Below are 18,214 nucleotides of genomic sequence, written 5' to 3' on the forward strand. Positions count from 1 at the left end.
ATGTATGAAAAAATCTTTACTGCAGATACTAATTTAACTAATTTAATAATACTAATTTTGTGTTGTAAGATTTATGAGTTTCATGCTTTCATAGTGGTACTTGGGAGAGCTTGACATTTTTCTCAGGTGGTACACACTGTAAAAAGTTTGAGAAACACTGATAAGTGTTTCTCTGCCGCATAAGTCTGTATGCGGCAGTCATACAGACAACTGGACGGTCCAAAAGTTGGCCTACCTATTACTGGCTGAGGTTTTAGTAGAGTTGTGGCTGAACCACATAAAAATATATCATTAATTTTAATCTCCCCAATCAATGATAATGTTGGAATACTGTTAAAGAGGGTAAAAAAAGTTTCAACCCAGTTTGTTTTGCAGATTCTGTATAGCAGCTTTAATATAGGGAGGACAAAACTTCCAGACTGTATGAGTAAAATCAGGTTTTTTCTCTTTGTCAGTTTAACAGTTTCTGTTGTGCCTGTCACTGTTCCCTGTCTGTTTTCTTACCTGGTTCTTCCTGACCTTGTTCTTTCTCCTCACGTTCCCCTCTTTCCTCTCTCCCTCTTTGGACTGACAATCATACACAAATAGATTGTATTCAATTAGATGAAAAAAATTACATTAATATGAAAAAAAAATTTATTAAGATCACTAACGAAAAGTCCTCTCTCAGTGTACTTTCAACCAAAATACAAATAACCAAACCACATGTACATCTAATAAAAGATATAAATATTGAAACACTGATCCAACATTATCCTTTATTGACGGATCATTTAATCTTACAAGTTTACCTGAATGTGGCTCCTGTTTTTGAAAAAACTTCCTCATATCCATTATGAACCTGGCTGTCTCTCTGTATACACACACACACACACACACACACACACACACACACCAGGAGTTATAAGGTTAATGGGCATTCAGTCAGTTAGCTAGTTAGTATCCATTTCAAACAGGACAGTGGTAACAACAGCAGGCTACGGACAATTTTAAGTTTTAGATTTTAAATAGGCTGTATACATTTCAGTGGGAGCAACAGGACGGTCAAATGTCGCTGAATTTACTACAGAGCAGGACGGATTGTAGGGTAGCAAACATCATTGGAAAACACGTTTTCAACACTGCAAGTTACCTGGTGTAAGGTTTTTCAGATAAAAGAAACATGACTCCTATCTAACTACATAAAGAGTAACTGAAGGTTAAATGCTGCTAATATGTCCTGTTTTAATCCAGGCACTCCACCTCCGCTCCGCTGCGTCTCAGCTACCATCGCTCTGGCAGCAATGACCCTAGAGCCAGAGTGGGGGCGAGCTGGAACAAACCATTTTGGGAGGGGGGAGGGGTTATCTATACTTTTGTTGTTAAAATGTTCCGTCTCAACCAAGTACTGTGTGCTTTTTATATTTTTAGTAGTGTGTCACACAAACAGCAAATATTGTCAAAAAAAAGTAAGAAATCTTTGGGGGTGCTTTGATTCATTTTGGGGGTGCTGAAGCACCCCCAAAAATGGGCTAAAATCGCCCCTGGAGCAAATCTTCCCCTGAGTCCCTGGTAGTCTTTTTCTTGGCCCACCCTGTTAAATTTACTGAAGTATGATGTTTATACTAACCTTACACTTTGTAATTTTATTACAAATGTGACAAATAGACAAAAAAAAAAATCTGAAAGAATTCATACTTTTTCACAGCACTGTAGTTGTGTTCAGTCCTACTTTGATTCTTTCTCCTCACTCAAATGTTTCTGGTAAAAATGTGTGTGTTGGTGTGCACACATTGGTCTTCTGAAAAACACATCTAGTCATGGTTTTAATTGAATATGTAGGAAAGGTTTTCATTAATCCTGTAATTAATAGTGGGTGGTGGTGGGCGGATGCTGTGGGCCAAGCACATCTGCCAGGAGTCCACCAGACAGACATCAAAGCTTTGTGGTTTACAGTCCGAATGACTACCAGTGCGCCTGGAGCCCTGGATAGCAGCTGCACCACCACCCTGTGGATCCTCTGCAGCAGGTGAATAAAGACCTCAGTAGGGAAAGCTCAGTGTAGTACATCACAAAGATATTGTTTGCATAGTCCAGAGCTGTAAAGGTCCAGCTTGTTTCAGACTTTGCCTGTCAAACTTGTTGAGATCAAAAAGTATTGCAGAGGGAAAAGGCTAAGCTGCAGTGTGTGAATAAAAATCTAATTAGTGTTAGAAAGATTTAAAGGTAGTTCTGCTTTAAGGTGTTCAAACCACTGCCTGATGGTAGTGCTGAACTGACAAGCTGTGCCACCTAGTGGTCTCTGCAGGGACTGCTGACTGGAGAACGAACAAGCCTGGTGTTTTAACACAGGTGCACGTCATTGCACGATCTTTTCATGCAAAGTGGCATGTATTACAACTGAGCAAGGCCAGCTGACTGGTGTTTCATTAGAAACAGGGGCTAAAGTGCTGTCATACAGATTCAAGATCCCAGTAACCACATTGGAAATTGCAACATCAGCAAAAAAGAAAAAGTACAAGAGCAGCTCATCGTCATGCTGCTGAAAATGTCAGTGCAGAATGTGATCAGACTCAAGAATATTCTGTCAGTGATTACAGAGAGAAGGATATGGAGTCAGTCCATAAACCCCTCATTATGAGAGTGAACGTACATTTGTGAGTTGTGTGGTGCAAAAAGAGCCAGACACTTTGTCTATAGACACGTGGGAAAAAAAATAATAGTTTGGTTATCCTTCATCATATTATCGAATGACAGGCAAGTACAGGTGTGCCTACAAAGGGCAGAGGTTTGACCCTTACGGTATCCGATTAGTCCTCATCTCTGGTTGTTTTGTTTTTTTTGGTTGAGTAAAAAGAAAAAAGAAAAAATTAATTAAGTGACATATACAAACAACAAGTCTTTGAGTAGGTATAACAGAAATTCTGTCCACTAAGAAATTCTCTGAAATAGATCAGCTATTAACTGAAGCCCCAACAAGAGTTTGGACCTTTTCTAACATAATGTCAATATTTGAATAGATTTTGACTCCACTGTCTGGCACCCTTAAAATGAGCACATATCTGCTTTCAGTCTCAGGGCACATGTCTCTCTGCTGATGGTAAAACTTTTCTACCCTAATTTAACCAGCTGCATTTTTATGATAGCTGCCTGTTTGGATCTAGTTCATGTGACTGTTGTTCAGCCAGTCCACCTTACTGATCCATTTGTTGGGCCATGAGTCAATGCTGACATCACAGTTTAAATTGCATAGTTTATTTTAAAATTTTAGACACTATTGATGTAATTGTCAGCCAACATTAAATATCAATTAGGTTTTTTTTCTTTTTTTTGTTGCTGTTTTTAAAAATTGCAACTGTTAAATTTGAATGTTTGGATTTTAAAAAATAGATGGATGGATGGAATTTAAGGTTGTTCAAACAGCAGATAGTGTTCACAGTGCTTGCACTGACTGCAGGTTTGAACATTGTGTAAAATATTTTTTTTTAAAAAAGCAGAATGCAACGATCTGAGGATCTCACAAACCCAAATACACAATTATACACTGGAAACATGAAATTTTAGAACTGAAACTTTACTATGTCATGAAAAATATTAGGCTATTTTAATTTGATGGCAGCAACACATCACAATAATGTTATAATGGAAGAAACAAAAAGACTGGAAAAATAGATGGTACTAAAAACCAGCGCTGTTAATTAGGTTAAATGCAATCAGGTCAGTATGGAAGATGATTAGGGCCATTGAAAAGAAACTGTGTTTTTTTGTTTGTTTTTTTAATTCTGAAAAAGAAAAAAAAAGATATCTCCACTTTTTTTTTCCAGTGGCCCTAATCCTCATCTGTAGGCCAATAACATAATGGATATAAGAAAAAAGAGGCATTCAGAAGAAAAGATGAGCATTTGCTCCTCCAAATATGGAAACAGAGCTAAATGCCCCAAAAAAGAAGAATTATTACATTACACACTTTTCCGATCTAATTCAAACTAAATCTATCGTAAGTTTGTATTACTTTCATCTGTAAGCTGTTGGGTTGTACAGAATACAGGTACAACTGGGGATGGACAAAAGATTTTAAACACTCTTTGTTGCTATAGCTATTTGCTGGTTAGTGTGTTTTCTTAAACTCTCTATGTGTCTGTCTGTATCTATCTATCTTCCTTTCTCTCGTACACACAAACACACACACACACACACATGCCCAGGCACACACACACACACACATACACACACAGAGAAATCACATGTACTACCCCCAAAAAAACTCTCTTGAATCATTGCTGTTAGACATGATGACAAGGTTAGATATAAAACTTGAGATGATTTAAGGCTAAACACACCAAAGCTGACATGCTGCTTTATTACAGAGCAGCAGATTGGACCTTGCTCAGCTGAGTCTGGGCCACACTGCTTGTGAATGTGGAACAGCATAAAGGATCTCTGCAGTAGTTAAGTTATTATCCGACAGATCTGGGCTGTTTCCCTTGAGCCAAAGGGACTTCCTCAAGTGAAGTGTTTTCTCCCTCAAAGGCTCATCATTATATGCCAGAATCCATTTTTTGTTTATTATATTTAAATGCCATTATGATTACACGTTTTGTACTGATTTTAGCTTTGACATCCAGTTTGAATTACCACTATGCAGCATCCCCTCTTCTTTTAATGAAAGGTTTGCACTGCAGATTCTTCTACTATGATGACATGCTGCAGTATGCAGTTTAGCATTGTGTTGCTGAAATATGCAAGGCTTTCCTTGAAGAGGAGGTTGCTAAAACATGTGTGTACCTTTCAGCAGTGATGGTGCCTTTTCAGATGTGCAAGCCGCCACTTCCATTGGCACTAATGCACTCCCATACTACCAGAGATGCAGGCTTTTAACCTGAGCTGGATGGTTGGTCTCCTTTTTAGTCCAGAGCAGGGGCAGATCTGATGAAACTTTTTTAGGGTATCATGGAAATCAGATGGAGTGGTAAAATCAAAGCCATTTCTATACACATTCTTTAATATGTACTATATATGGTTAAAATATATCGAGTGCAGTAAGCATATACATGTTTCATATAGACATACTCTGTAACTTTCTTATTGAAATTAGCCCAAATAATAAAGCATTTGAGTTATTTTAAAAAGAGACATAACTGAAATGAATTTATGAACCATACAGTCAGTTCATTTAAAAATGAGCATACAGCCAAAAAAGTATGAAGTGCAGAAAACCACATGAGGTGGATCGATTAAAAATGAATTTAAAATTAAGAAATTTCAAAAAAAAAAATTGCATTTAGCCTTTATTTACATTTGACATACTCTCTCAACTTTTCTGAAATTTTGATGTTGATGTATTGATATGATAACATTTTTAGGAATGTGTGTATAGCTTCCTAACAGGCTGCAGCTTCTTCTCCCCATCCTTTGGCCAGTGTTACAACTCCGTGCTTTTCCTTATTTGAACTAGTTTTGCCATCACATGTTGGCCGCTATCAAAGTCAGTCAGTTCTCAATCCTGATGAAGCGTGACCTTTTTATTAACTTTATTGCCGTTATTGAAACACGAAACCATGGCCCACCAATTCAATTCAATTCAATTCAATTTTATTTATACAGCGCCAAATCACAACAACAGTCAACAACAAGGCGCTTTATATTGTAAGGTAGACCCTACAATAATACATACAGAGGAAAACCCAAAAGTCATATGAACCCCTATGGGCAAGCACTTTGGCGACAGTGGGAAGGAAAAACTTTAGGGCTGTGGTATATAACAAGGCCTCATCCTCTGGGTTCAGATCTGAAATTAGCACGTGATATGTGTGTTGATTAACCGAAAGTCATGCATTACTCATCTTTTTATTTAGTTTTATTTCTGCATGCTGAGCTGCTATGTGGTCATTCCAGCAAAACATTATCCTCAGTGTCCTCCTCCGATTGATCGACCAGTCACAGCTCAAATTGTCTCTCTATAAAAAACCCAAGCACCCCGTGCTAATGGAAACTGGCTGAACCTTTAAAAGTTTTGTTCCTGTGTCAGTCTCTGCTTTGATTTGAAGTCCAAGATACTGACAGTGGGTTACAGGGGGAAAGCTAAATTGATCCCATGATCGATTGTGGGACTTATAGAGTGTCTTTGGTACTAAATATATGTAATTTTATTAAATATTTATTTTAGTATCACTGTTATAACCCTTAAGAACTTAACACTGCGACCTCATTAACCACGTGAAACAGCCACGCCTGCAGTCGTGCGTAAAGACTGCAACACTAACCGCTTACACGAGCCGAAAGAGGCTGACACGATGGAGCCGAGGTGAGTGCGGAGGACAGGTTAGAGTAGGTGGGGTTAATGATGTTTGCAATACAGGATAAGTTGATGCCTCCTCATGCCGAACCCATGCGTAATAAGTGCGATCGTCGCCGGTGAGGAGGATGCTGGATCATGAGGCTGGAGCCGACATGCGACTGGTCCGTAAGATCAACACAGGCATGAAGATCCACGCCGGGGGTGAGCACATGGGCTGCAGCAAGGTGGAAGACAACCAGGACAACCAGGTCATCTGTTTGCAATGTCAAGATGAGGTGATGCGGGTTTGTCCGGGGAGTCCGCGCAGTCCTCGCCGCGCTATCGCGACGCGCCTCTCATCCGGATCCGCAGGTAAAGGCAAGCAATGCAGCACACGAGGTTAGAAAGAGAGCGCGACGCATGCTGTCAGCTGCACGCCTTAATAACACTGTTAATAATAATAATTAATAACACTGCTGTTGTTGTTCATATCGTCAATTACTCCGATTTCAGGCTGAAATGTGGGTGTGGTGATCCACTGTGCTCAAAGTGAGTCCATGGGACGACCCAAGGCACACACACAGAAGTAGTGGAACACCTCACAAATTCTCACAGAGGAGACACCGAGATCTGCACTACCACATACTACACTTTTTTATTTTAAATATAATTGCATGTTGTACAAAAGACACTGCATCAGAGTACGGGTGCTATTTTTTCAGTGAACATTTTGCCGTGGTGTAATTCATTCATCTGATGTTAAATTAATGATGTGGCTGGAAGCTGCTCAGAGGCTGATATGGTTTGTTCAGCGGTGTGCTCACTCCAAAGCCCATAGCTTTGGAAATAAATGATACCTGCAGCTTTATCTCTACACCGGGACGGGAATGTGAGTGCTTAAAAATATTCCCAGTCGGTGATAAATGTCTACATTGTGCTGCATTTGCTCTTTTTTGATGCATCTGTAGGTGTTAGATAGGAAAATAAAGGAAATTAGAGTTTGTTTTTTTAAAGTTGTCTTAGTGCTTAAATGAGAAACAGCAGTTCAGGTGTTCATTTATCAGTCCCAGGCAAAAGTGTTGGGTAGTATCTTTCAGGAGGTGACTGCAGTGCCAGAGAAAGTCTTCTGCTCTGCTGAGGCAGATTAATGACTTAACCTCTGTCTCCCAGAGGAAAATTGGTGTTCCACATCAGGCCTTCAGTTTCCACTGTCAGGTTTATCTTATTAATTGGAGCCTCGGTTAACAAAGCCCCTCAAAATGAAGTTTTTCAAACTGTGCCAATCAAAATAAGGCGCAGATAAGGTCGCTTCACTTTTTCTACTATCACCAGTTTTGTTATTGCAGAGTTCTCCCATAGATTTAAATGACTGATTATGTGAGTGCAAATTGTCTCTGTCTTATAACAGTTCTGACAGTTACACTGTAGTTACTTATTGTCAGTGATGGTATGAAGAGAATGCTAAAAAATAGAAAATATGAGCACATCTACAACCTGCAGGAGTTGTTGGGTTAGGTTTGCCTTTTTATTACATAACCAAAACTGTAACATTAAGTGTACACCTGCTTTTCGTCTAATGATAATGCACACTGAAGCCATGTCTTAGATCATGTTACTGGTCACATGACGCTCAGTCAAACAGAACATATACATTAAACTCATGGTATTCATTTTGCCATGATGTAAATTGGCTGTGAGAACAAAACAGTAGGAAAACTTACTTCAAAAGAACATTTCTGTGGTAAAACTGAACAGCTAGCTGTTGGCTAGTTAGCTGCCCTCTGGGAATTTGTCATTGTTGTTGCTGTTTGGGTCCAGTTTGAATCAACACTTGATGTACTCAGTGCTTTTGTATTTTCTGTTTAACTGAATGACCTTTTTAGTCTATTGTTTTGTTACCTTTTTGAGGCAACTGATACATTTATTTATCGTACTAAACTTGTCGTTTTACATGTTTTGTATGCTGTAATGCAGTCATTTCACAACATTTGGGATCAATAAAGTCATTTTCATTTTATCATATCTTATCTTATTGTTATATAGCACTCCAACCTTTTGTAAATAGATACATAACTTAGCCAATAATTTTATTCTACCTTGTTTACTTATATTGTATATTGTCAAATAAAATAGTATTTAGCAGAGTAAGTAGCTCTGGTGGTGGTGATGCTTTCTATTTAGTTGATTAATGTAATGAATAGCTAAAGGACTTAAAAACAATTCTGTTATTTTTTCCATACTGAAAATGTTTTTTTTTCCTTGGAATAAGAGGATGAATGAAAAAGAGAATCAAATAAATCTTAAACTCTTGATTATTATTATGGGTATCAATAGAAGCTTTCACATTTAGTGCATCACTATATAGCATTTAACAGGCTTTCCATTATATATGTAGCTTTAATTGAATCCTAATATTGTTTCACATGTGCCACATGGGTAAAACTTGTACTATTATAGCAGTTGCAGTTCAAAAAGAAAAGAAAGTTAAATTAATGTAAAAGTTGTTAATCATTAATCTTTTTGTTCAGCGTCACAAAGACTGCAAAAAGTACTGCAAAATGCTCGACAGTTAAATCTTACTCCATTCAGTTTTGTATGAATTTAATTATTTTCTCATTGTGTTGTCCAGTCTGCCCTGCAGTGAAGGTGAAAATCGCTTGCAGTATTCGAGGCATCATTTCTTAAACGTTATCAGGCTCTTGGAGAGGTTTTCTTCCTGTAATCCACAGAGTTCTACCACAGTGAAAGCTTTTATTCCCTCTATATAAATTGGTAGACAAAGGCAATAAAGCTGCCAGACTCATGCATTTTATTCCCCTACCTCTGCCAAGGTCAAGAGTTTCCTCCCCTTATGTAGCTCAATGTGGATCAGGGCACTAACATTGCAGGATTAAGGGTTTGATTCCTGTAACGCTGCTGGGTCATGGATTTTCCCAAGCCCCACGGAACAGGGGAAGCTCAAAAGCTTAGTGGGCACATTTGAAACTGCAAGATACATGGTACTCTGGGACTCCATGGTACTGATGGTCACTTGTGCTAACAAAACCCCCCATCTTAGATACACTGAATATATGCCTTCACCTTATACATGATGTCGTCTCCATTCACAGATCGCGAACCCAGCAGCAGCAGCTACAATGTCTCCTCAGGAACCTTCTACAGTTGTGTCAGTCAGATCACCATCGGTGAGTGCACTGCTTTTGAGTTGTGTCATGGTTCCGGGTCTTTGACCCAGTGTGGTGATTTGGTCTTTTAAATCTTAATTCAACATTGTTTGGTTTTTGAGTAGCGGGTTTTTGATTTATTTCCAGGTTTATTCTGCGATTTTATTCTAGTTCTACTTTGTTTTCTTCTGTGTCTTGTATTTCCCAGTGCCTCCTAGTTTAGTTATGAATATTTCTAGTTCTTTGGTTCCCTTTCTCTGGCATCCCCTGCATGTAGTCAGTCTTGTCTCCATGTTTGTTTACATTCTGTCTCAACTTTCATGTCCCCGTGTCTGTGCAGTCCCTCTGTGCCCTTTACCTGTGGTTTCTCAGTTTTCTTTCTCAATTGTGTCTCCATGTTTACTCTTCCTTTCATCTATATCTCTACCCAGATTCCTTCTTATTGTCTGAGTCTCCTCTGTTTTCTTTCCTGTTTTTCCCATGATCTATTCCTCTCTAGTGTTGTGCTCTGTGTTTCTGCCCCAGTCTTTAATTCTTTTTTTCTAGTTCCAAGTTCGTGGCTTATGCTTGCCAGAGATTTGTATTTAATTTTAGTGAGGTCGAGCAATAAAGCTGTTTTTTAAGTTTGCCCTTGTCTCTGGAGTCCTGCACTTGGGTCCAACTTCCTGCTTCCACACAGCCAGCTCAAGACAGTTTGAGCTGTTTTTATTAAAGGGCGTTTTCACACCTATAGTTCATTTGACCATGTCCGAATCCGTTGATGAGTTTGTAAACTCATAACTTTTCCCCATGGTTTGATTTGTTTGCACACACAGAAAAATCCAAGTGAACCAAAATGGGTCACTACAAACATGTGAGAATATCCAGTGTACTCATTGGCCAGATGTGTCTGGGGTTGGACAACAAAAGTAAATACAGGAAGAAGGTGTGATAAAAGGTAGAACTGATATTTATTTCACAGCTATTTACCAGCCCAAACAGTCCTTTGGGTACATTTAGAGTACCATCCCACGCTGAGAATACAAAACATACGTGGATATGGGACATTTTTTAGCTCCAACTTGTAACATACACCTGGCCGGGGGGGGGGGGAATCCAGCAGGTCAGGTGTAACAAGTCCACGTGGACAGTTTTATGTTTATACCTAACATTTTCAGAAAAGTGTAAGCACTCCACCACAGGGCAAAACCCATTCACAGAGCAATTTAAGCAGTGGCTTTACACTAAAGTGCAGGTCATTTCCAAACTGTGCAAAACATCAACTGGGGAAAGGCCAACACAACACTCTCCTTAATCAAACACAAATGTTTATATCGAGGTCAAGCAGTTTGGACTAAAGGGGCTCTGACTGAATAGATTCATACAACCTGAATTCCAAAAAAGTAAATATAAAAGAATGCAAAGATTTATTTCCAAATCCCATAAACCCATATTTTATTTACAGAACTTAAAAAACATATCAAATGTTTAAACTGAGACATTTTACTTTTTCATGAAAATTATGATCTCATTCTGAATGTGATGACAGCAACATGTCTCTTAAAAGTTGTGGCAACAAAAGGCTGGAAAAGTAAACCCTAAAAAGAAAAAGCTGCAGGAACATTTTGGTACTAATTAGGTGAATTGCCAACAGATCAATAGCACGCTTGGGTAAAAAAAGAAAAGAGCATCTTAGACAGGCAGAGTTTCACTTATCTGCAAAAAACAAGAGCTGTCTACAGATCATGGAACAAATTCAGTGTTTTTAAGCATAAAATTCATCGTCTGTTTCATAATCTATACCATCGAACCCTAAAAAGTTCCTGAAAGTGCTGTGCAAAAGGGATGAACACTGAATGCTGTGATCTTTTATGTCCTCAGGTGGCGCTGCATTAAACACAGGTATAGAACTATCAAGGTCTATCATGCAAATACTGCCATCTTCTCTGCATCTCACACTAGAACAATGTTGATAATAATTTTTTTTAAAAGGCAAAATTGGCATGGGGAAATTTTTTTTATCATCATAAATAAAAAAGGAAGTGACAAACAGAATGTGCATATTTACTTTAAATGTTTTAGCAATATAATGGGTGTTATATTTTATTTGTATTATGTATCAGTGCAGTTTAGTCCCGTGTGGATTGTTAGAGTTCTGACAGCAGAGGGGTTAGGGGAAATTTAACTTTGGATTTTCTAAGCAGTAAGGAAATTAAAGATTTCCGCTGACGTGGAAGTTTGTTTGTACGTCCAAGGTTCTTGATGGAAAATTGTACATTGGTGACAAAGCTGTTCAACATAACTTTCCTGTCTGTCACAAAACTGCAACTGCCTGCCATTTGGAATATTCAGGCCTTGGCTTTTGACATTTTTTCAATGAATATTAACACAGTGTGTGGTTAGCCTGTAAGCTACTGTATAGGTTGTTGACAGCAAGGGGATTCAGACTTTGCTGCTGCTGCATGCAGGTGTTCCTCTCTTCTCTAGAAGCTAAATTTAAAAAAAAAAAACTAACTAATGAACTGCTGAGGGGGAGCTTTGGACCGTTGAGACTCACTCTGTTGGTTTTACAAAAGAAAGATCTATAGTCTCGTCCCACACTCTGACATCAAAAAGATTTACTGTGCTGCCTGTGATTTTAAAGCCCCGGCCTTTGTTTGAGAGGAAAATACAAGTCAGCATCACCGTAGGTTCTTAAAAGTTCTAATCGATTATAATCTCGCATCGATTCCACCCTCCTTTATTGTTGTAGGAATGTACTGGGATAGTGCAGCTGATAGACAGAGCTAATATTCACCCTGAGGTAGGGATTCAGTAAAGGATGAAATAAAACATTAAATGCGTCATGCTGGAAATTTTAGAGCACCACTGCACTGAGGTTGGCTCTACACAGTGCCTGAACCAAAAACACAAGTTATCCTTTTTATTCTGTTTAAAGTTTTAGATTTTGCCGTCAGGGAGGATTCATGGTGTTTTGTAAAAATATCAGGTCATCACAAAATTCAAGTTCAGTACTTTGAGGAAAGATCCCCAGCTCTGCAATTCATCCCATCTCAGCCCTCTCTTTAACTGATCGCTTTTCACCCTGACTTCAACTAAGCAGTGTGACACAGCTAAGAACACTTTTCACTCGACACGTTGCAAGAATTAAGCTGGTATAAAGCATATACAGTAAGTGGCCCCGAAAAAGTCTTTGCTGGCACTGAATAAAATCTGAGAAGAGAACCACATAAAGCGGCATTTTAAAAACCCAGCAACCTACAAGAAGTCAGATGAAGAACAACAGAACGAAAAATAAAACAGAAATAAATGGATGTATTGATGAGGAGGGACAGGTATGTTTTTATACCACCAATGAAGTCCAGTGTCTTGACCAGTGAAGATGTTTATTGTCAGAGAAAGCAAGATCAACAGAGACAGTGCAGTCGTAGGGACAGGGAGCGATGGTGATCAAGTGAGCTAGAACGTGAATAAAGAGAAGAAAGGGTGTTATGGTTTGTTCTAGATAAACAATTTAGGTTTGGGTAAAAAAACAGGGTTGGGATACACAAAGGAAGCAGGAAGAAGGAGTCGAGTAAAGTTTGACTTGTCTGTTTTGTTTCACTTAATGCGCCTTATAATCCGAAAAATCCGGTAACTTCAACCTTCCTTTAGCATGTCGAGAAGTCCTACTTTTTGAGTGATGGTTAGCATCTTCTGCCTTTTGGTTGCTACCGCAGGTGCCTTTGACGGTGGAAAACGTTTTGTCGACATTGTTGTGTTTGTTGGGGAGAGAACTTACAAACATACAGTACAGCACTTCAGAGTCACACTGCTAGCGATCAAAGATTTATGTAAATTTGACAAGCTGGACGCATTCTGTATTGTACAGGAGACACGGCATGAGATTGACTGACAATGGTCTACAGCCAATCAGGACACAGAACACAATGCGCTGTAAAAAAAAAAAAAAAGAAAAAGAAAAGAAAACAGAAATCATGCAAAATTGCACACAAAAATATCCACGAAACAGTGATGCTGCGAAAGGTGAACCTGGTTATAGCGAGGGACCACTGTATTGCCAAAAGTCTCAGGTCATCGACTTTCTGCAGAGTCAGAACTTTATGTGGCCTTCAGATTAGCTCAGGAACATATAGAGCATATAGGACTATAGAGCTTCATTGAATGGGTTGCCATGGCTGAACAGCTGCAAACAAGCGCAATGCAAAGCGTCCGGTTGAACTCTAGAGCAGTGGAGACGTGCTCTCTGGAGTGATGAATGATGCTTATCCATCTGGCAATTTGATGGACGAGTCTGGGTTTGGCGGTTGTCAACGGTACTTGTCTGACACCATTGTGTCTCCAAGTGTCAAGTTTGGTGGAGGGGGTTATGGTGTGGGGCTGTTTTTCAGGAGTTGGGCGTGGCCCAGCAGTTCCAATGCAAGGAACTATTAATGCTTCAACATATGAAGACATTTAATGCTCCCAACAGATCACCAGTCTTTTGCAGGTTGCAAAAAAAAAAAAAATTTTCTTTTTTTATGTTTATTTTATTTAACTTCCTTAAGGTTGTTACCTTAAAATGGTGTAAAAAGCAAATAATGAACATTTTCACTCATTCTGTTTGACCCTGAATTGAATGTATGCATACTTTATCACTGTAGGAAGATTTTCACTCTGACGGAAAAAGACAGCTATTGTTATCAAGAATAATACTGTAATAGATTTGCAAAGCTACAACTGTGTTTCCCACCTTTTACTTAGTTTTGTCCCTAAAATGATAAAAACCATTCATACAGTATTTAATATAATGTATAACTTCAATTGTGCAGCACTTCTTAGGCTGTGTTGCTGCCGTTTCAGACACATGCACATTCACTGTTCAAACGAAAGGACCAGTAGTTTCCTGTAAACTCCCAGCTCAAACGTGTTAATGCATTGTGCAGCATGTGGCCCAGATAAATGCACCTGCATTTGTTTTCTTACCTCTGAGGGCATCAGGAAGTGAGGGGGGTGTATCTAGGGCTCTCTCTCCTCAGAGAGCCACGGGGGCACTTTTTTCTGATGACTGCGACATAGATAATGCTTAGAACACACTATGCCCGGGCAACATGAGTTTTGGAGGTCGTTCAGATACATGCCAGGTGTAGATTACAGCACCCACTCCACCCTTCCCGTCGTTGTGGGTGACTTTTATGAGATGATGGCATTGGTGGCTCAAAGCACTTGTTAATACAGTTTAAAATCCAGGAGCCACTTACAGGTTATGAACCACTGTACATTGACCACACAAATCATTCAGCGGGGATGTAAGCAGGTACAGGATACAAAAACTTCAAAGAACACTGTGTGCCTGTAAACAAATTCTAAAAGGCATTAATGGGGCCATACATCCCCACATAAATCAATAGATTCCTTTTTAAGGCTTGAAGGCATCAACTAGACAAACGGTATAAGCTATAAGATTTTTTAAAAATTGTAAATCGGCAAAATTATACTAGTAGTAGTTGGTGAAGTAAATATAAATTTACATTAAACGCCCATCTTAAAGGCTAATCCACTTCTAAAGTTTAAAACAAAACTATGCATATATAAACTGCTGAAGTACTCTTTCCGTTTGTGGCCATAGACGAGCTGCTCTGGAATATCTTAGAAAATTAGAGCAAACATGCTCTTAAGCCCCAACGCCCCCTGATACGGGGGCAAACAGCAGGAGATCAGGTAGGCTTGGGGCTTAAGAGGTTAAAAGAAACAACAGATATAGTATACATAGATATAAGCCCAAATAACATCTATAAAATAGCCTCCCTTTGTCTTAGGGTCATTCTCACTGCCCTGCAGTGTGCATGTGCTTGTGTCCACCTCACACTGTACATCAGTAATGGATACGTCTCAGAGACTGCAGTGTAATTTATCCATCCATCCCTGCTATTTTTATCACCTTCAGTAATATGAGCTGCACATGACACATTGTTTCATATCTTGACTGATCCTTATTTCAAATCATACACTGAAATAAGATCTGTGATAACAAATCCCTGTTGCGTGAGGGCAGGTCTGTTACACTGCAGTAATGTTTGTTAATGAGTTAACGCACACAGTGTATTTTAACAAGGCGTCTGTGCTGTAATAGAGTTGATAAAAATCAAGTTTTCATCATTATTACAGGCTGTCTTTTTACAAAATTATTAATCCACACCTACAAAATTAACTATAAATGATCACTATATTATAAATGTGTTCCAGTATTTGCTGTACATCCTAATTAATATCTATGTCAAATTTTCACCCACCAAAGACAGGAGTTAGGTTTGTCTTTCCAGAGGTATTGCACCTTACAGTTTTCTCCCCCGGGGTGAATAAAGTCCTACTCGCAGTTGTTGAAAGTGCTGACTTGAGCACATCATTTTGGGGGATGCCCAGCCTAACACTCTTACACTTCATTTGTGAAATCCCTCCTTTCATTCTCTCTGAAAACTGGAGGGTGTAAAACAGGAGATGAAATATAAAGTATGGCTTAGATTTATCCCGTCACTCTTCATCGCAGTTTATCCTCCAGCTGAATGTGCATTGCAAGGAGCGAGCCAGAGGGCCCGGAGACTGTGAGGCGTTCCACTTTTCTGCTATTGATTGGGGCTGCGTTTGTTCATTGCTGATGTACATCTGAAATCTGCTGGGCTTTGTGTTTTACAGGAAACCAGGAGGTGGCATGGGTGGAGGTGTTCCCTTATCCCACCTGCCAGTGCAAGATACCAGAAATATTAAATATACAAAGCATTAAAAACACACTTTACTGCTCTATATATTTGATACTATATGTCTTATCTATTCAATTCAATTCAATTTTATTTATATAGCGCCAAATCACAACAACACTCACCTCAAGGCACTTTATATTGTAAGTTGGACCCTACAGAGAAAACCCAACAATCATATGACCCTCTATGAACAAGCACTTTGGCAACAGTGGGAACCCATATGGAAAAGAAATAGTAAAAACTTATAAAAGATGTGGCCTACTTCATGTAGTGAATCATATAAGGCTTATATGATTTACTCATGAAAGTAGCCACTTTCTCATTACTTTCATATATTGTTTTAGTAAGTATCTAAAACATACAAGTTTCATTTATATAATTTTTCAAGGGATCTTATGTCTGTTTTCACTCTTGTATGCTTTTCATACAAGTTTCACACAAGACAGATACAAACTTTAGAAGATTTAATTTTAACTTTTCCATATGGGAAGGAAAAACTCCCTTTTAATAGGAAGAAACCTCCTGCAGAACCAGTCCACTCATGTAAACAAATGCAACATATCAGTTTAGATTCAAAATGCAGAAACCCATTACAGGTAGTGGTGCTGCTATTGAAAAGATAATATTATGATTTAATTAATAATTTGTTTTAAAAATGAAATTAAAAAAATTGAAGGTTTGTGAAGTGTAGAGAAATAGTTTTATCATGTGTCCTTCCTTAACGAGACTTGTCTTGAAAAATAGCACAAAATAGCACACATCTGTTATTTGGTGTAGAGTAAAAAACATACATTGGCATTATATCAGAGATTTCTTTAGAATAAGGCATAGAATAAAGTCAAGGTAAATAAAAAATACAAAACAAAGTAATCAAAAAGTATTAATAAATGGAACAGAATTAAATAGTAAATTGAAAAGAACACAGATTAATTACAACAGAGCTCATCTACTGCATCTGGATCTGTTGGGTCTCTGATTCCAAAGTTTAAGCCAACATAGAGCCGGTGTTCTAACAGCAGGTACACAAATGTACATTGTGGTCCTAATTGAAAGGTAAAGTAGGGCACCATGACCTGGAAGACAAGCATAAAGCATTTCAATTGACTGCAGCATTCTGAAGGTCAGCATGGTCCCTGTAGCCCTCCAAACTGCACTTGATAATTCAATAATGGGGTCAGCAGCAGCTTATAGTATAGCTATACTCTACAATCAGATCTGCTGCATCTATAATGCCCTACTGAAGAATTATAGACAATAAAGGTTTGAAACCCGTTCTTCTTGCGGGGGGGGGGGCTATGTCTGGACCATCCAGTTGCATAAAACACTCAGTTCAGTCACTTGTCAGAGCTGAGCTGAAATGGGGAGGGAAGCCTGGTGAGGAGAAATCGAAGGCCGGAAGCGTGCCGAGCTGGTTCAGCAGAGGGCTGGTCCTCGGGAACTCTGGAGAGCAGCAAAAACTGACAGAAGGATGTGGAGGTTCAATTCAATTCAATTTTATTTATATAGCGCCAAATCACAACAAAAGTCGCCTCAAGGCGCTTTATATTGTACAGTAGATAGCACAATAATAAATACAGAGAAAAACCCAACAATCATATGACCCCCTATGAGCAAGCACTTTGGCGACAGTGGGAAGGAAAAACTCCCTTTTAACAGGAAGAAACCTCCGGCAGAACCAGGCTCAGGGAGGGGCGGCCATCTGCTGCGACCGGTTGGGGTGAAAGAAGGAAAACAGGATGAAAGACATGCTGTGGAAGAGAGACAGAGATTAATAACAGATATGATTCGATGCAGAGAGGTCTATTAGCACATAGTGAGTGAGAAAGGTGACTGGAAGGGAAAAACTCAATGCATCATGGGAATCCCCGGCAGCCTACGTCTATTGCAGCATAACTAAGGGAGGATTCAGGGTCACCTGGTCCAGCCCTAACTATATGCTTTAGCAAAAAGGAAAGTTTTAAGCCTAATCTTGAAAGTAGAGATAGTGTCTGTCTCCCGAATCCAAACTGGAAGTTGGTTCCACAGAAGAGGGGCCTGAAAACTGAAGGCTCTGCCTCCCATTCTACTTTTAAATACTC

The 18,214-nt window shown here is 39.0% G+C and overlaps 1 protein-coding gene across 2 annotated transcripts in view; it reads left to right on the forward strand.

Annotated features, from left to right (window-relative positions):
* The first annotated feature begins 6,231 nt into the window (after window positions 1–6,231).
* LOC100700945 (anoctamin-4) overlaps window positions 6,232–18,214 on the forward strand; it is a 50,193-nt gene continuing 38,210 nt past the window's right edge. The window contains exons 1-2 of one of the 2 annotated variants that reach the window (XM_025899807.1): window positions 6,232–6,628; window positions 9,367–9,441. In XM_025899807.1, coding sequence (XP_025755592.1) covers window positions 6,403–6,628; window positions 9,367–9,441 — 301 coding nt within the window. In that variant the 5' untranslated portion in view covers window positions 6,232–6,402. The remainder of the gene's footprint in view (window positions 6,629–9,366; window positions 9,442–18,214) is intronic. The other variant, XM_005460439.4, reaches the window with a different exon arrangement.

The sequence above is a fragment of the Oreochromis niloticus genome, linkage group LG17, assembly GCF_001858045.2.
Source record: "Oreochromis niloticus isolate F11D_XX linkage group LG17, O_niloticus_UMD_NMBU, whole genome shotgun sequence".
NCBI classification, from domain to species: domain Eukaryota; kingdom Metazoa; phylum Chordata; class Actinopteri; order Cichliformes; family Cichlidae; genus Oreochromis; species Oreochromis niloticus.